Source organism: Pygocentrus nattereri, chromosome 14 (assembly GCF_015220715.1).
Source record: "Pygocentrus nattereri isolate fPygNat1 chromosome 14, fPygNat1.pri, whole genome shotgun sequence".
Taxonomy (NCBI): domain Eukaryota; kingdom Metazoa; phylum Chordata; class Actinopteri; order Characiformes; family Serrasalmidae; genus Pygocentrus; species Pygocentrus nattereri.
In genome coordinates, this window is record NC_051224.1 from 26,911,905 (window position 1) to 26,934,489 (window position 22,585).

General features: G+C 46.9%; 1 protein-coding gene across 1 annotated transcript in view; it reads right to left on the reverse strand.

The window, feature by feature from the left end:
• Positions 1–841: 841 nt before the first annotated feature.
• ca10b (carbonic anhydrase Xb) overlaps positions 842–22,585 on the reverse strand; it is a 59,994-nt gene continuing 38,250 nt past the window's right edge. Inside the window, exons 4-9 of the mRNA XM_017722618.2 lie at positions 11,828–12,013; positions 5,648–5,743; positions 3,454–3,526; positions 3,070–3,224; positions 1,629–1,803; positions 842–1,227 (exon numbers count right to left, since the gene is read on the reverse strand). Coding sequence (XP_017578107.1) covers positions 1,205–1,227; positions 1,629–1,803; positions 3,070–3,224; positions 3,454–3,526; positions 5,648–5,743; positions 11,828–12,013 — 708 coding nt within the window. The 3' untranslated portion in view covers positions 842–1,204. The remainder of the gene's footprint in view (positions 1,228–1,628; positions 1,804–3,069; positions 3,225–3,453; positions 3,527–5,647; positions 5,744–11,827; positions 12,014–22,585) is intronic.

The following is a 22,585-nucleotide window of genomic DNA, read 5'->3' on the forward strand; positions in this document are numbered from 1 at the left end:
GCAGGAGTCTGCAGAGTCTCAGTGCCGTCCAGACTGCTGCCTGGGCGCTGCAACGCTACGTTTAGAACCACAGACTGAATGAGGAGCTTCACTGAATCTCACAGTGAGAAAAACTATTTAAGGAATTAATTAAGTAATTCAGAAGTTAAATGTTCACAAACCATATATATATATATATATATATATATATATATATATATATATATATATATATATATATATATACGAATGTATGTATGTATGTATGTATGTATACACACATGCGTTTGGGACTGAGAGACATCTTGTGGTGATACGATAAAACTACATTTATAAAGGGAGCAGCAGGTTAACAGTGGAGTTCACACTGTGTTTTGACTGCACAGACTAATTGTAGTTGTGTAATGATGACATTCATGTTAAAACATTTTCATAAATGGGTGTATATCAGTATAATTATTTCAAAGTCTTTGCAATTTTAATAGCTATTAGTATTCATTAGTATTCAACTCACACACAAAAATATCCAGATAAGAGCAGCTCTGTGTTCAGAAACTGAGCACTGGTTGATTAAACTGATCAACTGTCTCTCACCAAACACCAACACAGTGGAGTTCCAGGATAGGGGTTTCTTACAAAGTGGCCAGGTAATGGACACACAAAGTGGGTGTTTCTAATAAAAAGTGGCCAGTTGGTGGAAGCACAAGGTGCAAGGTGGATGTTTGTAATAAAGTAGCCAGTTAGTGATAGCACAAGGTGGGTGTATATAAAAAACACATGTACACTGGCATTGCCATCATTTTGGGAGACACTTCATGTTGTTTTTAGTGCCAACTCTTGGTCACTCAGTATTAAAGCACCATTAATGACCTCCTGTCTAAGGTTTATTGGACAGATATCATCACTCAATCATTTAACACTGTAAACAATGAAAGAAGGCAACATGCTCAGAATGTCCACCACAGAGTCAGAGACCCCCCACGTTCCCCCATATCAGAGATGAGTTTATTCCCACTGTGTGTAGATAAAGTACACAGTACTGATCCTCTGAAACAGTTATTGATGAGTTCAGATTTGTCCGTTTGTTTGAGAGCGACGTGCAGGACGCCTCTCTTGTCCTCCTCAGAGTGTTATAAACATATAAAGATGTATAAAAGAAGGGATTGATCTCCTCCTCGTTAGTGTTCTTATTGCAGGACTGATCCGCAGATCCGTTACAGAACCACTACTTCAAGAGCCACTCATTCACTGTAAAAACAGAGAAAACAGATTTACAGAGACAGTTTAGCTCCACCCATTCGGTCTACAGCAGCTCAGCTCCCCCCATTTAACCTGCAACAGTTTAGCCCCACCCCTTCATGCTACACAATTTTAGCTGCACCCATTCAGCCTACAGCAGTTTAGCCCCACCAATTTAGCCTACAGCAGTTTAGCTACACCCATTCAGCCGATAACAGTTTAACCCCACCCATTTAGTCTCCAGCAGTTTAGCTACAGCCATTCCAGCAGTTTAGCCCCACCCATTCAGACTACAGCAGTTTAGCCCCACCCATTCAGCCTACAGCAGTTTAGCTCCGCCAATTCAGCATGCAACAGTTTAGCTCCACCCATTCAGCCTACAGCAGTTTAGCTGTGAGCAAATGTAGTACCCCTGTACTGTGGGCGGAGCAACCGGTTGTTGGGACAGTGGCGCCCCTGCTGGTTGTAGTTGATGTTGGTGCGGATGCAGCGCTGATGGAGCTGCTGAACCGGCCGTGTGTTGTCACTCATACTGAGAAAGATCTCCATCGGCTGATTCTGACTCAGTAAGCGCAGAGACTGCATCTACAACACACAGGAGAGCAGTTAATAAACACGTTAGCTTAGCACTAGCATTAGCATAGAAAAAAACTGGACTGCAATAGCAGATTAGCATAGTACTAGTACATTAGCATATTAGCACTGGACACCACTAGCATGCTCACATAGCACTAGTACACTGGCATAAAAAGTACATAAAAAGCACTAGTGCTATCGTCAGACTAGTACACTTACATAGAAAAAAGCATTAGCATGCTAGCACAGGACTAGTATAGAAATACTGGACAGCATTAGAATTTTAGCATAGCACACATGCAGGAGTATAGAAGAAAATGGACAACGACAGCGTAACATTATAGCACTAGCATACTAGCATAGAAAAACTACACATGCTTATAATTCATCAGAATTTTAATTATTATAAACAGTCTGTTAATGTTAATTAACCTGCTGTGAAAACAAATTTCCACTCTTGAGGACAATAAAGAATGTAATCTAATCGAATTTAAGGCTTAGTTTACACAGCAGGTAAAAGTGGCCCAAATCCGATCTTTTTCCTCATATGTGACACAGATGTGTCATCTGTGTATCAGTGTGAGCAGAAAAAAAAAAATCCGATTTGAGACGCTTTCATATGTGGTGCTGTAATCCGATCCGTATACAATCTGCGCCAATGTGACTCAGTCTGAACAGCCAGATCGGAATCCATGCGACTTTTACATCAGTTCAACTTGACATTTGTCATCATTTTGCTCTGCTGAGGCTCATATAGGCCAATGTTTCTGTACCAAAAAAAAAAACCAAAATCAGAGGAGCCTCATCGCAGCCGCACCTGTTCAAAGAGGTTTCGAATGAAACAGCGTCAGAGAACAGATTAAAGAATCTGAGGACATAAGTGGCCGTGGCCGAATACCAGGTCCTTTTTATCGCAAACTCCTGTGATGCTGGTGTAGACGAAACCAGGAGCAACTGGTGTTCGCTAGTCGTCATGATTGTTTACCTCCGGATGAGCCACGTGAAACATCGCTCTTTTGCGCATGCGGGTTGGTTTGGGAGCGTGATCTGTTCAGACTGATGTCGCATACAGATCACATTTAAAATATGGTGTGAACAGCTAAACAAAAAACTGGATTTGGTGAGAAAATCAGATTTGGGCCACTTTTACTTGCCGTGTAAACGTAGCCTAATTGACACAGTAGAGAAATGTTTATGGCTTAAATGAAGACAGAGATATAAGCTGGTGTTGAATTTGCTTGTTAGCCTCTCATTAGAACAGTGAGGCAAGGCCACCTCTATCTGTGAGATGTAAATGGGTTTGTTCATTAGGATCCAGGTGGCGGTCTCAAGGCACGGAGGGATGGTCATCGAGCCGTCGTATGTTATAAACCGGGACGTTTCTGGAAACAGCTCCTCTAAACTCAGACCCGTCAGCAGGTACGCGTCATCTGGAGGACAATTCCATGAAGAAAGACATGAGAGAGAAACAGAGCAGCACACAGTGAAGGAGGAAATTAGCCAGCAGGGGGCGCCAGTGTGTAATTTTTCAACCTAATGAGAACCTGCAGAACAGACTCAGTTTATATCACAATACCTACATTTAGAGTATGTAATCAGTATGTATTCAGTATGTAATCTGTATCAGTGTGAACAGAGGGAATTAAATATCAGCCTTACTTTTGTATGTTATTCTGGTGATGGTTTCTCTGCTCAGCATTCGGATTAGAAACAAGTTTGTGGGCTCTGAAATCTGGAAATAAAATGGAAAGGAAACAGTCAGACTCACTGCGGCTCTGTACAGTCTGAACTGAACTGAATTAAACTGAACTGATGTAAACTAAACTAAACTGAACCAAAGGAATCAAATCTGCATCAGACTTAAGCTAAACCAAACTGAACTGGACAGAACTTAATTAAACAAAACTGAACATTATTTAACTGAATTAAACTGAACAGAACTAAACTAGACTGAACTCAATTGAGCTGAAATAAATTAAACCAAGCAGAACTAATCTGAATTGAAGTGAACTGGATTAAACTGCATCTACTCCGAAGTTCTAGACGTTACTCAGTACTGGAGTAGTTTTGAGCTTTATTTTGTTTTTGTTTTTTTTTATGGTGAAGGTACTTTTGTCATAATTTTAGTAACAATATGTCTGCTTGAGTGTCTGTTTAGTCCATCAGCGTCCAGCTTCCCTCCTCCATAATGAAGCTGTATTAAAGGGGAACTTTTAAGCTCATTTTCAGTGTCCATAATTTTATCTTTGAACTCTACTGTGATAAATTTACAGTTTCAGTGCAGCAAAATCACATTATTTTCCTCAGACTGTTCATGTCTGTCTGAAACATCCTCTCTCTGAAATGCTCTGTTAGAGCTCCTGTGTCTTTAAGCCCAGCCTCTTAATGAGCCCAGTGTGCTCTGATTGGTCAGCTCTCCCACTCGGTTCTGATTGGTCTCCTCCAGAGTGGTTCTGGCCTCCAGGTTACGCCCCTGTCCTGCAGTCTGCATACAGACCCTTCTCTCCTGAGCATCCGTTTGATACAGAGTGGATCCTGAAAGTCCAGTTAGCGTCTCTCCACACACTACAGCGCTGACCACACTCTTCCTCCTCCAGTAGCCACTGTGCGCTCTGTGGGAGTCCGAGCTAGTCGGTAGGCAGGCAGTAAAGATTGTGTTACGAGGGAAAAATGAGCTTTGGGACTCTGCAAAACGTTTACATGCTGGAAAAAGTACAGAACACTAAAGGAAGCATAATAGGCCCCCTTTAAAGAGCAAGAGGCATGTCAGATTAATCTGTAAATGAACTGCTGGATCTTCACTAACAGAGTTTAAAATGCTCTCATTAAACAAAGCAATCACCTCATTATGACTCTCCACTGAAAACTGTCACTGTAAGTGTTACATCACCCCCATTACAGTGATGTTTAAATGAGCTCTGTTAGCTAATCTAACACTCACTGTTCAGCTGTGAGAGTGAAAGATCCATCTCAGAGCTGATAACGGGGGCTGTAACTGATCAGTAATGATCCTTTGTCTCATTCTGGGTGTATTCAGGTCTCTTAGTGGTCTCTGCTGATGTGGGCCCTTTAGATAAGATTCAGATTAGACTGTCTGTGATTGAGGATCATTCGGCTGAAACGGAAACAGATACAGATTTAAACACAGACTATTAACAGATCTTGGACTTCAGACTAAAACCCTTTTGCTCTAAGTGACTCTAAACCTTAATTATGATTATTTTATTAAAACTAATGACTGAACATTTCAGACAGTCATAACTCGAACAAACTGTACCAAAGGTTTCAGTAGTGACTGTTTCACTTTGACAAGTTTAGCTCATTTTCAGCTCAAAAACTCAGCCCCTACATGACAAGCAAACACAGCTTTGAATAGCTGTTGACACAGAAAATCATCATATTTTACATTAAAACACTAAAAATTGCTGAACTGCAGAAAATGTGTCAATTCTTAATGTTCCACATCAACTTTCAGACTTTGGGACACATTTACTTCAAAACATTGGGGTCTAACTGCTCACCATATGGCCAAGGATGCAGCCTCACTTCCTGCTCTAAAATGCAGTGGTGTGACTAAAACAAGGGTCCACCCACAGCCTAAACTCTGTATAATAAAGCAATGTAAATAGTTTAAATGTAAATATCTAAGATCTGAAAACTTAATTATTTATTTAAATAGTTTGGTCACTGTGGAGCTGCAGTTTAAACATGGCCATGAATTCTGGAATGTGTCCCTCAGCTTCTGTCATGATTATGATTCTGTATCCAGCTTTTCTTTCCTGTTCTGACTTTATTTCCATGTCATGTAACTAAATCTCTGCAATCAGGGTAAAAACACAGGGCAAACTGTCACCTTCATGAATATGGAGATGACAGCGATGCCATTTGGACCTCTGGCAGCGTCACTGTAGTTTAAATACAGATCCTGATTATAGTGGATTAACTGCACCTGGAAAAGGAAAAGCAGATTAACAGATTAACACCAACATTAATACAGCAACAACAGAACATCACACTTTTACAGCACACTGTTATGGCTTTTCTCAGTCTGTCAGCGGCCGTTTTGTGTCTCTTCTGTTGTTCTTTCATTTACAGGTACTTGATTGGCCACATGGGGGCACCGTCCTGTATACAAGAGGTCACTGAGCCACTACCTTGGCCATGTTCAGGGCTCTCTCCCCTCTAATGTGAGCTGGATATACACCTGTCCAGACCAGCGAGGCACTCTCCATTATACTCTGTTTCATTTAGCTTCAAAACATTTCCTGTTACAGACTGACCCTTAACCGGTCCGAACGATGTTCAGCTTTACTGAAGAGTGAATGGATAAAGTTCAGCAGGGAGCAGCCTAATGTGGGGCAATTTAACACAGACGTTTTATGTTGTTATAGAAGGTCAAGCAGCATGAGCTTCTGACCACATCATGACATTTCCCAGCCACGGCCTCGCACTAAAATTCAGAGCGATTAGTCAGTGTGTTAAGTCAAAAGTCAAATCAAGTCAAGAGGCTTTTATTGTCATTCCACCTATGTACAAGTACACAGTGGAGTGAAATTACGTTCCTCCAAGAAACAACAAATTAGACTAGAAAGAATACAATAAATATGGTAAAAGAGTTACTTTCTCTGCAGAAAGTAGAGGCACTGCTGGCCTCTCTTGGTTATGGAGTTGGTGTTGTGGGACCAGGTGAGGTTCTCTGTGATGTGGACACCAAGGAACTTGGTGCTCCTGATGATTTCCACAGCAGAGTCAGTGATGTTCAGTGGGGGGTGAACACCTTGCACTCTTCTGAAGTCAACAAGCATCTCCTTAGTATTGTCCACATTTAGAGACAGGTTATTGATTCTGCACCAGTCCGTTAGCTGCTGCACCACCTCTCTTTATGCTGACTCATAATTCTTGCTGAGAATTAGGTCTGATCAGACCCTGAGGAGCACTGGTGCTCAGTATGGTGGTTATGGAGATGTTATTACCTATCCTGACTAACTGAGGTCTCTCAGTCAGGAAATCCAGGACCCAGTTACAGAGGGAGATGTTCAGGCCCAGCAGGCTCAGTTTGAATGAACAGCATTCTGACATAGGTGTCTTTATTGTCCAGATGGGTGAAAGCCAGGTGGAGTGTGGTGGAGATGGTGTCATCTGTTGAGCGGTTGGGGCGATATGCAAATTGAAGTGTATCCAGTGAAGGAGGAAGCTGGTCTTTAATGTGTCTCATGACAAGCCTTTGAAAGCACTTCATGATGATGGGAGTGAGTGCAATGGGACAGTAGTTATTGAGGCAGGACACTGGAGACTTCTTTGGCACAGGGATGATGATGGTGGACTTGAAGCACGTTGGAACGACTGCAATGCTCTGAGAGATGTTGAATATGGCCGTGAGAACATCAGCCAGCACATTCTCTGAGCAGTCTGTTTGGTATGCTGTCGGATCCTGGGGCTTTTCGTGGGTTGACTCTGTGTAGAGTTCTCCGCACATCAGCTGCGGACAGACACAGTACCTGTTCATTTGGAGGAGGTGTGGTTTTCCTTGCTGTTGCACTGTTCTGTGTTTCAAACCGAGCATAGAAGTTATTTTAATGCACCTGGAAGGGAGGCATCACAATCACGTGGAGGTATCTTGTAGTTGGTGATGGCCTGGATGCCCTGCCACATGCGCTGTGTGTCTGTAGTGTCTTGAAAATGTTCATGGATTTTCTTTGAGTAAGCATGCTTTGCCTCTCTGATGGCCTGGGAAAACTTGGCTCTAGCTGTCCTGAGACTTAAAGAGATCTGAGCCAAAGAGTGTTTTCAGGACATGGAGGTTAAGTTGTTTGTGTGAATCACAGAATCAACCTTAAATCATTGTAATCACCATCTTGTTTCCTACAGTGCAACACCATTTAGAAGCAGCTGACCAGCTCACAGCAAGTGCAGCTGGGTTCAGTCCAGCCTCCACACTGCGGGGTTAGTTCTTACACAGCGTTACAGCTCAGACACCTTCGGTACACAAAGACTAAAAAAGATCATTCAGTCTGTTCCAGTTTACACAGACTTTAAACTGAGACACAGAAACATCTGAAAACTGATTTTCAGCTTTATTAGGATCTTTCAGACATCAGTATTTTGGTATTAAATACGTTTATTAATGAAATTGACATTATCAGCTGGTAAAGTTGTAGTTATTCAGAAACAATGTTCATATTTTACTGAAGTTTTTATTTGATGGACTAAAATAAATCTGTCACTGTTTGACGTATCAAACAGTATCAGTGTTCAGTGTTCATATATAATCTGATGTGTGTGTATTAGCTGATCTGTCTATCTGTCTTATAGATGATAATATATAATTCAGTATGGCTGGAAAACATTTCTGACAGTGAGAGAATGAGAGTGTAGCCAGTGTAGCGTCCAGTCCGAGCGCTGCGCAGTCGAAAAGCAACGGGGAGATGAATGTTATGAACTTGAGGAAAGCAGCGTGAGTTCTTATGGTCTGAAAGATGAATCTAGGCTGGATGAGTCTTTTTCAGATGAGGGTGGTGCTGTTTGCAGGAGAACCCTGCTGATCTTGGAGCTCCTCAGGGGGAGCCCTGTGATGGTTTTGAAGTCAGGTCTCAGGGAGCTCCACAAGTAGATCAGCCAGTTCACACTCCGGAAGAGTGAAGTGGTTTTCTGGATGAAATGTACAGAAAACAGGTCAGTGTGAAGGATTCTTGTCCTGATACAGAGAAGTTTGTCAGGTCAGATGTGCTGCTCCTGAAGAATGTGGATGCTGACCTTCTGAATGAATAAAAACCTTTGGCTAAAAATCAAACATGTTACACACAGATAAAAGTGGCTAAATAGAAAAGAAACAGTCAGTTTTGTTAACTCTCTAACAAAGTGCTACTTATTGCTCTTGGAAGAGACCAGCTGATGTTAGGAGTGCAGGAACACTGTCAGTTAAGGCTGATGATGTAACAGTTTTTATTAATAACAGTCAGGATGTTCAGTTTTTATCTGAGGCCCTTAATTTATATGACAAGAACAAACCCCACATAAGAGAACATCGGTGAGTCAGAGTCCTCATCTGAACTGCGTAAATGGGTTTATGAAGAAATTACTTCTTAAGAACAATGGAGAACGACGCCCACTGTCTTTTCTGAAGAACCCTTGAAGAGCCGCCTTATTGTGTTTGCACTATAATAACCAGAAGAACAGCCCTGTAGCATGAAATGGTGCAAATTTTTAATGTAACTCTGCAAACAGTAACCAGCTATCTTTTTTACTTGTCCTGCATTTACATAGGGCAGCCTTCTATATCTTCTCATATAGCTTTAGCTCCAACTAAAGGTTCTCTCCAGACACCACACCTCTTTTTTCAGAGTGTGGGTGTGTTCTCCTCAGCTGGGAGGAAAATGCTGTGCTTGATTTGCGTAGGTGTCCCAGGTGCACCTTCTGGATGGAGTTTGATCTACCAGGTGGTCTGAGTTCTCCTCCCGAAGACTGCCGGAGGTCCTGTATTTGCGTCTCACTGATAAATGGATGGCTGAACTCCAGAGGAGGTCGTGCACCTTGATCCAGGTCTTGGGGGGATGACTCTTTTGCTCGGAGACTGAGTCCCTGTTCCCCAGATTGTCTCTATGTCTCTCCTTTTCCTCTTTATCTCTCTGATTCTCTGTCTCTGTCTCACACTCTATCGGTGTCTCTCTGTTTCTCTCTACCTCTCTCTCTCTCTCTCTCACTCTCTCTCTATCTGTGTCTCCCCTCTCACTGTCTCTCTCTCTCTCCCTCTCTCTGTCTCTCTCTCTTTCTATCTGTCTCTCCCCCTCTCTCTCCGTCTCTCTGTCTCCCTCTCTTTCTATCTGTCTCTCCCCCCTCTCTGTCTTTCTGTCTCTCTCGTTCTCTCTCTCTCTCTCTCTCTCTATTTCTCTCTTTTAGTCTCTCTGTCTCTCCCTCTCTCTTTGTGTCTCCCCCCTCGCTCTGCCTCTCTTCTTCTCTCTCTCATTCTCTGCCCCCCCCCTCTCTGTCTGTTTCTCTCCCCACCCTCTCTGTCCTTCTCACTCTCACATTCTCTTTCTGTCTCTTTTTGAAATTGAAATAATTATAATATAATCAAAGTTTCTCCACAGTTTAATTTGCTCTGGAGTTTTAAACTGCAGTTTTACAGCTGAGTGATGCAGCACGAACAGCAAACCAGAACTGCAACCCAACAGCATCACACACTGATCAGCTCACATTTCTGACCCTACATTCATTACAAAACACATGTATTATTATAAAAGTTGTCATGGATGTGTAACATTGGTCCTTTTAAGCAGCCTGACACCCGACCCCCCAACCACCCACCACCCACACACACACACCCCTCAGGGTAATATATGCACTTTGAATGAATATTTTCACTCAACATTTTGTCCAGCTGTATTTTACTTTGTGGGACAGTTTTTGTTTCCAGTCAACTATCAGAATTTACCAGCTAAGATGAGTGCCCTGATCATTTTTTGGGGTATAAGTTTTAATTACTTGCTACATTAGCCTCATAACTACAGTGCTAAAACTACAGGGAGATTCACTGGAAAGAGGCGCCAAATGTTCTGTAATAACTCTCTCTAGGATGAAATAATCTGAACCAATCAACTTGCAATGAGCTCCTTCGGTCAAACCAGAATGCCCCTGCGTCAGAGCAATGAGGTCAGCGCCGAACAGCCGTTGCGAAGTTTAACCTCTCTAATGCTTGCCAATACGTTTAGGACATGGAGTGCTGCATTAAAATGTGTCTGGCAAATGGAGATTCACTTCCAGCATTGCATGTAATGCAATCCATTACATACACGTCAAGGTATGTAGCAGATATTTTGGTTCAGGTTGCTTCATCATAACAGTAGTTACGGCAGAATATTCGGGGCCTTTTTCAAGTGAATCTCCCTGTATAATTAGTGTGTAAAATCATCAAAATAGTCCCTTTAAGTAAAGAGTAATGTGTGAGCAATATTCACTTTTATGTACAAGACATTGTAGTTGAGTGGGAAGATGTGAGATTACAGTGTGACTGGATCATTTTCAATTGGACATTTGTAGGATTTTAAAGCTTTTGTTTCCAGTCAGAACTGAGAGGTGAAATAAGAGCATTACTGCAACACTTACAGACTAAATGATGATATTATTAAATAAAAATAAACTGAAAGTTTGTTTAACTAACTGAAGTCATTAGAACCTCTCTGAGGGTCTAGATGGCTCTGACAGAACCCACTGCAGTGATGATCTCTGAGCTGAGGGAGCTCTTCAGACTGCTGTTTTTTTTTTGCAATTTAATCACTCCTTAAGCTGGGAATGAGCCCTAATCCTGATCTAACGCTTTAATCCTTACTGCTTTGCTTCGTTCAGCCATTTCCTCACCGCACAGAAACGGAAACTCTCTGCAGACTGAAACTCTGCATGAAACACTTTGATCAAGTTTTGACAGAAACTCTTGACAGGCTTTCAACTCTGCCACCAAAAGAACAACAAATAAACAAAACAACAAGAACAAAAACAGAGCAGCAGCCCGTCGAGTGCAGCGTGTGCTTGCTGTGTGTTTATCCCCCACCGCAGACTGCACTCAGCTGAAGTGTCACAGATGAGGAGACAGCATTAAAGCGATACTTCAGCTGAGAGTCTAACTCCCCCCAGCCACCCCCCACCGACCTACCCCCCCTACTTCCACCCCCACCAATTTACTCCAAATGACGTGCTCAGTGTCTGAAGTTTCCTTCTTTACTTTTAAACTTGAAGCTACAAGGCTAACATAGCTAACAGGAAATGGACGCTTAAACCCCACCAACTGTCATGAAGCCATTTTGCCTTAAATGACTCTTCTTGACTGCTGCAAGGTGGAATTTAAGAGCTGTGCCCAACAGCGTCACACATTTATCAGCTCACATTCATTAAAAACACATGTATTATTGACAGAAGGAGTCATTTCAATGTAGCATTAGCCTATTAAAGCAGACAGCGTCCCCTCAGGGTTTTATAAGCATTTTGAATGAATTACTTTCACTGAACTATTGCTTTAATCCATGGTGCTGTGGTTCCTCACCTCTCCAGGAAAAGCTCGTCCATTCAGGAGGTGCTCCGAGCCCTGACTGTCCTCACTTCCGAAGTGCAGCCTGATCTCCTCCAGCCTGTAGCTGTAGCTGAGTGGACCCCCGGACACGTTCACGAGGTGGGATTTATCCGGCCGTAAGGAGACATGATGACCCGTGTTGTACATCGTGCCACTGATCTGGAACACAGACGCACAGCATTACTGACCTCATTTGCCTCTGACCTCATCCAATTCTGACCTCAACTACCGTTGACCTCGTACATCACTGACCCCGTCCATTTCTGAACTCAACTACCTCTGACCCCATCCATCTTTGACCCCGTCCATCTCTGACCCCGTCCATTTCAGACCTCATTCATCTCTGACCTCAACGACCTCTGACCCCATCCATCTCTGACCTCACCCATCTCTGACCTCGTCCATCTCTGACCTCGTCCATCTCTGACATCAACCATCTCTGACCATGTCCATCTCTGACATCAACCACATCTGACCCCGTCCATCTCTGACCTCAACCACCTCTGACCTCAACCACCTCTGACTCCATCCATCTCTGACCCTGTCCACCTCTGACCTCAATTACCTTGGACCTCATCCATCTCTGACATCAACCATCTCTGACACCGTCCATCTTTGACCTCATCCATCTCTGACCCCATCCATCTCTGACCTCAACCACCTCTGACCCCATCCATCTCTGACCCCGCCCATTTCTGACCTCATCCAAATCTGACCTCCACTACCTCTGACCCCATCCATCTCTGACCTCATCCAAATCTGACCTCCACTACCACTGACCTTGTCCATCTCTGACCTCAACCACCTCTGACCCCATCCATCTCTGACCCTGTCCACCTCTGACCTCATCCATCTCTGACCTCATCCAATTCTGACCTCAACCACCTCTGACCCCGTCCATCTCTGGCCCCGTCCATTTCTAACCTTGTCCATCTCTGACCTCATCCATCTCTGACCCCATCCATCTCCGACCCCATCCATCTCTGACCTCATCCATCTCTGACCTCATCCATCTCTGACCTCAACCACCTCTGACCCTGTCGATATCTGGCCCTGTCCATCTCTGACCTTGTCCATCTCTGACCTCAACCACCTCTGACCCCATCCATCTCTGACCCTGTCTATTTCTGAGCTCATCCATCTCTGACCTCAACCACCTCTGACCCTGTCCATCTCTGACAATGTCCATCTCTAACCCCGTCCATCTCTGACCTCATCCATCTCTGACCTTATCCATCTCTGACCTCATCCATCTCCGACCAGGTCCATCTCTGACCTCATCCATCTCTGACCTCAACCACCTCTGACCCTGTCGATCTCTGGCCCTGTCCATCTCTGACCTCGTTGATCTCTGACCTCATCCATCTTTGACCTCAACCACCTCTGACCCCATCCATCTCTGGCCTCACCCATCTCTAACCTTGTCCATCTCTGGCCCTGTCCATTTCTGAACTCATCCATCTCTGACCCCATCCATCTCTGACCTCATCCACCTCTGACCTCGTCCACCTCTGATGCCATCCATCTCTGACCCCATCCATCTCTGGCCTCACCCATCTCTAACCTTGTCCATCTCTGGCCCTGTCCATTTCTGAACTCGTCCATTTCTGACCTCAACCACCTCTGACCCCATCCATCTCTGACCCTGTCCACCTCTGACCTCATCCATCTCTGACCTCATCCAATTCTGACCTCAACCACCTCTGACCCCGTCCATCTCTGGCCCCGTACATTTCTAACCTTGTCCATCTCTGACCTCATCCATCTCTGACCCCATCCATCTCCGACCCCATCCATCTCTGACCTCATCCATCTCTGACCTCATCCATCTCTGACCTCAACCACCTCTGACCCTGTCGATATCTGGCCCTGTCCATCTCTGACCTTGTCCATCTCTGACCTCAACCACCTCTGACCCCATCCATCTCTGACCCTGTCTATTTCTGAGCTCATCCATCTCTGACCTCAACCACCTCTGACCCTGTCCATCTCTGACAACGTCCATCTCTAACCCCGTCCATCTCTGACCTCATCCATCTCTGACCTTATCCATCTCTGACCTCATCCATCTCCGACCAGGTCCATCTCTGACCTCATCCATCTCTGACCTCAACCACCTCTGACCCTGTCGATCTCTGGCCCTGTCCATCTCTGACCTCGTTGATCTCTGACCTCATCCATCTTTGACCTCAACCACCTCTGACCCCATCCATCTCTGGCCTCACCCATCTCTAACCTTGTCCATCTCTGGCCCTGTCCATTTCTGAACTCATCCATCTCTGACCCCATCCATCTCTGACCTCATCCACCTCTGACCTCGTCCACCTCTGATGCCATCCATCTCTGACCCCATCCATCTCTGGCCTCACCCATCTCTAACCTTGTCCATCTCTGGCCCTGTCCATTTCTGAACTCGTCCATTTCTGACCCCATCCATCTCTGACCTCATCCACCTCTGACCTCGTCCACCTCTGATGCCATCCATCTCTGACCCCATCCATCTCTGACCTTGTCCATCTCTGACCTTGTCCATCTCTGACTCCGTCCATCTCTGACTCCGTCCACGTCTGAAATCAACCACCTCTGACCTCGTCGATCTCTGACCTCAACCACCTCTTACCCTGTCCATCTCTGACCCCATCCATCTCTGATCTCGTCCATCTTTGACCTCAACCACCTCTGACCCTGTCGATATCTGGCCCTGTCCATCTCTGACCTTGTCCATCTCTGACCTCAACCACCTCTGACCCCATCCATCTCTGACCCTGTCTATTTCTGAGCTCATCCATCTCTGACCTCAACCACCTCTGACCCTGTCCATCTCTGACAACGTCCATCTCTAACCCCGTCCATCTCTGACCTCATCCATCTCTGACCTCATCCATCTCTGACCTCATCCATCTCCGACCAGGTCCATCTCTGACCTCATCCATCTCTGACCTCAACCACCTCTGACCCTGTCGATCTCTGACCTCATCCATCTTTGACCTCAACCACCTCTGACCCCATCCATCTCTGGCCTCACCCATCTCTAACCTTGTCCATCTCTGGCCCTGTCCATTTCTTAACTCATTCACCTCTGACCTCATCCATCTCTGACCTCATCCATTTCTGACCTCAACCACCTCTGACCCCGTCCATCTCTGGCCCCGTCCATTTCTAACCTTGTCCATCTCTGACCTCATCCATCTCTGACCCCATCCATCTCCGACCCCATCCATCTCTGACCTCATCCATCTCTGACCTCATCCATCTCTGACCTCAACCACCTCTGACCCTGTCGATATCTGGCCCTGTCCATCTCTGACCTTGTCCATCTCTGACCTCAACCACCTCTGACCCCATCCATCTCTGACCCTGTCTATTTCTGAGCTCATCCATCTCTGACCTCAACCACCTCTGACCCTGTCCATCTCTGACAACGTCCATCTCTAACCCCGTCCATCTCTGACCTCATCCATCTCTGACCTCATCCATCTCCGACCAGGTCCATCTCTGACCTCATCCATCTCTGACCTCAACCACCTCTGACCCTGTCGATCTCTGGCCCTGTCCATCTCTGACCTCGTCGATCTCTGACCTCATCCATCTTTGACCTCAACCACCTCTGACCCCATCCATCTCTGGCCTCACCCATCTCTAACCTTGTCCATCTCTGGCCCTGTCCATTTCTGAACTCATCCATCTCTGACCCCATCCATCTCTGACCTCATCCACCTCTGACCTCGTCCACCTCTGATGCCATCCATCTCTGACGCCATCCATCTCTGGCCTCACCCATCTCTAACCTTGTCCATCTCTGGCCCTGTCCATTTCTGAACTCGTCCATTTCTGACCCCATCCATCTCTGACCTCATCCACCTCTGACCTCGTCCACCTCTGATGCCATCCATCTCTGACCCCATCCATCTCTGACCTTGTCCATCTCTGACCTTGTCCATCTCTGACTCCGTCCATCTCTGACCTCGTCCACGTCTGAAATCAACCACCTCTGACCTCGTCGATCTCTGACCTCAACCACCTCTTACCCTGTCCATCTCTGACCCCATCCATCTCTGATCTCATCCATCTTTGACCTCAACCACCTCTGATCCTGTCTATCTCTGACCCCGTCTATCTCTGACCTCGTCCACCTCTGACCTTGTCCACCTATGACCTTTTCCATCTCTGACCCTGTCCATCTCTGACCTTGTCCACCTCTGACCTCAACCACCTCTGACGCCATCCATTTCTGACCCTGTTCATCTCTGGCCCCGTCCAATTCTGACCCTGTCCATCTCTGACCTCAACCACCTCTGACCCTGTCGATCTCTGGCCCTGTCCATCTCTGACCTCGTTGATCTCTGACCTCATCCATCTTTGACCTCAACCATCTCTGACCCCATCCATCTCTGACCTCATCCACCTCTGACCTTGTCTACCTCTGATGCCATCCATCTCTGACCCCATCCATCTCTGGCCTCACCCATCTCTAACCTTGTCCATCTCTGGCCCTGTCCATTTCTGAACTCGTCCATCTCTGACCCCATCCATCTCTGGCCTCACCCATCTCTAACCTTGTCCATCTCTGGCCCTGTCCATTTCTGAACTCGTCCATCTCTGACCCCATCCATCTCTGACCACATCCACCTCTGACCTCGTCCACCTCTGATGCCATCCATCTCTGACCCCATCCATCTCTGACCTTGTCCATCTCTGACCTTGTCCATCTCTGACTCCGTCCATCTCTGACCTCGTCCACGTCTGAAATCAACCACCTCTGACCTCGTCGATCTCTGACCTCAACCACCTCTTACCCTGTCCATCTCTGACCCCACCCATCTCTGATCTCATCCATCTTTGACCTCAGCCACCTCTGATCCTGTCCATCTCTGACCCCGTCCATCTCTGACCTCGTCCACCTCTGACCTTGACCACCTATGACCTTTTCCATCTCTGACCCTGTCCATCTCTGACCTTGTCCACCTCTGACCTCAACCACCTCTGACGCCATCCATTTCTGACCCTGTTCATCTCTGGCCCCGTCCATTTCTGACCCTGTCCATCTCTGACCTCATCCATCTCTGACCTCAACCACCTCTGACCCTGTCGATCTCTGGCCCTGTCCATCTCTGACCTCGTCCGTCTCTGACCTCATCCATCTTTGACCTCAACCACCTCTGACCCCATCCATCTCTGACCTCACCCATCTCTAACCTTGTCCATCTCTGACCTCAACCATCTCTAACCTTGTCCATCTCTGACCTCACCCATCTGTGACTCCATCCATCTCTGAACTCGTCCACCTCTGACCTCGTCCACCTCTGATGCCATCCATCTCTGACGCCATCCATCTCTGACGCCATCCATCTCTGATCCCATCCATCTCTGACCCCGTCCAACTCTGGCCCTGTCCATTTCTGAACTCGTCCATCTCTGAACTCGTCCATCTCTGACCCCATCCATCTCTGACCTCAACCACCTCTGACCCCGTCCATCTCTGGCCCCGTCCATTTCTAACCTTGTCCATCTCTGACCTCATCCATCTCTGACCCCATCCATCTCCGACCCCATCCATCTCTGACCTCATCCATCTCTGACCTCATCCATCTCTGACCTCAACCACCTCTGACCCTGTCGATATCTGGCCCTGTCCATCTCTGACCTTGTCCATCTCTGACCTCAACCACCTCTGACCCCATCCATCTCTGACCCTGTCTATTTCTGAGCTCATCCATCTCTGACCTCAACCACCTCTGACCCTGTCCATCTCTGACAACGTCCATCTCTAACCCCGTCCATCTCTGACCTCATCCATCTCTGACCTCATCCATCTCCGACCAGGTCCATCTCTGACCTCATCCATCTCTGACCTCAACCACCTCTGACCCTGTCGATCTCTGGCCCTGTCCATCTCTGACCTCGTCGATCTCTGACCTCATCCATCTTTGACCTCAACCACCTCTGACCCCATCCATCTCTGGCCTCACCCATCTCTAACCTTGTCCATCTCTGGCCCTGTCCATTTCTGAACTCATCCATCTCTGACCCCATCCATCTCTGACCTCATCCACCTCTGACCTCGTCCACCTCTGATGCCATCCATCTCTGACGCCATCCATCTCTGGCCTCACCCATCTCTAACCTTGTCCATCTCTGGCCCTGTCCATTTCTGAACTCGTCCATTTCTGACCCCATCCATCTCTGACCTCATCCACCTCTGACCTCGTCCACCTCTGATGCCATCCATCTCTGACCCCATCCATCTCTGACCTTGTCCATCTCTGACCTTGTCCATCTCTGACTCCGTCCATCTCTGACCTCGTCCACGTCTGAAATCAACCACCTCTGACCTCGTCGATCTCTGACCTCAACCACCTCTTACCCTGTCCATCTCTGACCCCATCCATCTCTGATCTCATCCATCTTTGACCTCAACCACCTCTGATCCTGTCTATCTCTGACCCCGTCTATCTCTGACCTCGTCCACCTCTGACCTTGTCCACCTATGACCTTTTCCATCTCTGACCCTGTCCATCTCTGACCTTGTCCACCTCTGACCTCAACCACCTCTGACGCCATCCATTTCTGACCCTGTTCATCTCTGGCCCCGTCCAATTCTGACCCTGTCCATCTCTGACCTCAACCACCTCTGACCCTGTCGATCTCTGGCCCTGTCCATCTCTGACCTCGTTGATCTCTGACCTCATCCATCTTTGACCTCAACCATCTCTGACCCCATCCATCTCTGACCTCATCCACCTCTGACCTTGTCTACCTCTGATGCCATCCATCTCTGACCCCATCCATCTCTGGCCTCACCCATCTCTAACCTTGTCCATCTCTGGCCCTGTCCATTTCTGAACTCGTCCATCTCTGACCCCATCCATCTCTGGCCTCACCCATCTCTAACCTTGTCCATCTCTGGCCCTGTCCATTTCTGAACTCGTCCATCTCTGACCCCATCCATCTCTGACCACATCCACCTCTGACCTCGTCCACCTCTGATGCCATCCATCTCTGACCCCATCCATCTCTGACCTTGTCCATCTCTGACCTTGTCCATCTCTGACTCCGTCCATCTCTGACCTCGTCCACGTCTGAAATCAACCACCTCTGACCTCGTCGATCTCTGACCTCAACCACCTCTTACCCTGTCCATCTCTGACCCCACCCATCTCTGATCTCATCCATCTTTGACCTCAGCCACCTCTGATCCTGTCCATCTCTGACCCCGTCCATCTCTGACCTCGTCCACCTCTGACCTTGACCACCTATGACCTTTTCCATCTCTGACCCTGTCCATCTCTGACCTTGTCCACCTCTGACCTCAACCACCTCTGACGCCATCCATTTCTGACCCTGTTCATCTCTGGCCCCGTCCATTTCTGACCCTGTCCATCTCTGACCTCATCCATCTCTGACCTCAACCACCTCTGACCCTGTCGATCTCTGGCCCTGTCCATCTCTGACCTCGTCCGTCTCTGACCTCATCCATCTTTGACCTCAACCACCTCTGACCCCATCCATCTCTGACCTCACCCATCTCTAACCTTGTCCATCTCTGACCTCAACCATCTCTAACCTTGTCCATCTCTGACCTCACCCATCTGTGACTCCATCCATCTCTGAACTCGTCCACCTCTGACCTCGTCCACCTCTGATGCCATCCATCTCTGACGCCATCCATCTCTGACGCCATCCATCTCTGATCCCATCCATCTCTGACCCCGTCCAACTCTGGCCCTGTCCATTTCTGAACTCGTCCATCTCTGAACTCGTCCATCTCTGACCCCATCCATCTCTGACCTCATCCACCTCTGACCTCGTCCACCTCTGATGCCATCCATCTCTGACCCCATCCATCTCTGACCTCATCCAACTCTGACCTCAACTACCTCTGACCTCATCCATCTTTGACCTCAACCACCTCTGATCCTGTCTATCTCTGACCTCAACCACCTCTGACGCCATCCATTTCTGACCCTGTTCATCTCTGGCCCCGTCCATTTCTGACCCTGTCCATCTCTGACCTCATCCATCTCTGACCTCAACCACCTCTGACCCTGTCGATCTCTGGCCCTGTCCATCTCTGACCTCGTCCGTCTCTGACCTCATCCATCTTTGACCTCAACCACCTCTGACCCCATCCATCTCTGACCTCACCCATCTCTAACCTTGTCCATCTCTGACCTCAACCATCTCTAACCTTGTCCATCTCTGACCTCACCCATCTGTGACTCCATCCATCTCTGAACTCGTCCACCTCTGACCTCGTCCACCTCTGATGCCATCCATCTCTGACGCCATCCATCTCTGACGCCATCCATCTCTGATCCCATCCATCTCTGACCCCGTCCAACTCTGGCCCTGTCCATTTCTGAACTCGTCCATCTCTGAACTCGTCCATCTGTGACTCCATCCATCTCTGACCTCATCCACCTCTGACCTCGTCCACCTCTGATGCCATCCATCTCTGACCCCATCCATCTCTGACCTCATCCAACTCTGACCTCAACTACCTCTGACCTCATCCATCTTTGACCTCAACCACCTCTGATCATGTCTATCTCTGACCTCAACCACCTCTGACGCCATCCATTTCTGACCCTGTTCATCTCTGGCCCCGTCCATTTCTGACCTCATCCACCTCTGTCCTCTTCCACCTCTGACCCTGTCCATCTCTGACCTCATCGATCTCTGACTTCATCCATCTCCGACCCCATCCATCTCTGACCTCATCCATCTCTGACCTCGACCACCTCTGACCAGGTGGTGACTCGTCCACCTCTGACCTTGTCCATCTCTGACCTCAACCATCTCTAACCTTGTCCATCTCTGACCTCACCCATCTGTGACTCCGTCCATCTCTGAACTCGTCCACCTCTGACCTCGTCCATCTCTGACGCCATCGATCTCTGACGCCATCCATCTCTGACGCCATCCATCTCTGACCCCATCCATCTCTGACCCCATCCATCTCTGTCCCCGTCCAACTCTGGCCTTGTCCATTTCTGAACTCGTCCATCTCTGACCCCATCCATCTCTGACCTCATCCACCTCTGACCTCGTCCACCTCTGATGCCATCCATCTCTGACCCCATCCATCTCTGACCTCATCCAACTCTGACCTCAACTATCTCTGACCTCATCCATCTTTGACCTCAACCACCTCTGATCCTGTCTATCTCTGACCTCAACCACCTCTGACGCCATCCATTTCTGACCCTGTTCATCTCTGGCCCCGTCCATTTCTGACCTCATCCACCTCTGTCCTCTTCCACCTCTGACCCTGTCCATCTCTGACCTCATCGATCTCTGACTTCATCCATCTCCGACCCCATCCATGTCTGACCTCATCCATGTCTGACCTCGACCACCTCTGACCAGGTGGTGACTCAGAGAGGGTTGAGGTCCAAGACGGATGAGGTCAAAGATGGAAGAGGTCAGAGATGGACAAGGTCAGAGATGGACAAGATCAGAGATGGACGAGGTCAAAGATTGGCGTCCATCTCTGACCTCAACCACCTCTGACCTCGACCATCTCTGACTCCATCAATCTCTGAACCCATCCATCTCTGATCTCATCTATCTTTGACATCAACCACCTCTGACCTCATCCATGTCTGACATCTACCACCTCTGACCTCAACCACCTCTGACCTCATCCATTTCTGACCCCGTCCATCTCTGACGTCATCCATCGCTGACGTCATCCATCTCTGACGGTCATCCATCTCTGACCTCACCCATCTCTGACTTCATATACCAATGACCTCATCTATCGAGCTCATATATCATTTATAATTTCATTTTTATCTCCAACAATAGCGTTTGTGTTATTTTCTGAACCAAAAACATTCATATTTCTTTTCTACACATATCTATATTCATTTCCAGCTTTCCTCTCTTCCTTCAGTAAGACAGGCTGTGTCTCTTCCTGTGCTGTAGCTCCTCCAGTTCCTTATGTAACACATGCATGTATTTCCATGATGCTTATGTAATAAATATTGTAATAAAAATTCAGTCTCCTTTAAAATATTAAATATGTTCATGAGGACACTTCACACCACATACTAACACTTACTAACAGTGTTCTTCACAAGTGCTCAGTGGTCTATATGAGGCGACATGTGCATGAGTGAGACACTCTGTGGCTGTAAATTCATCAGCAAATAACAAAATGTTCACGAACATGTGCCACAGATCATATTCAGCGCAGTAACATCAACCGTTAAGTGAGCCAACAACGATCCTCAATAACCACTACAGCCTCTACAGTCTTTACTGTGTTAAAATCTAAACCGTCACAGCTAGACAGGTTATACACTTTTTAGACACTCCCTTAAACAGTGACCAGTCTGGGTTTTGCTGTTTGAAATCTTTGTGTCCAGTGAAATTTACAGAAGGATATTTCTGGAATATACAGAGTGGGCCATTTATATGAATACACCTAAATAAAATGGGAATGGTTGGTGATATTACCTTCCTGTTTGTGGCACATTAGTATATGGGAGGGGGAAAACTTTTCAAGATGGGTGGCCATTTTGAAGTCGGCCATTTTGGATCCAACTTTAGTTTTTTTCAATGGCAAGAGGGTCATGTGACACATCAAACTTACTGAGAGTTATTTACAAGTTTCTGACCACTTATAAAATGTGTTCAAAGTGCTGCCCATTGTGGTGGATTATCAATGCAACCCTCTTCTCCCACTCTTCACACACTGATAGCAACACCGCAGAAGAAATGCTA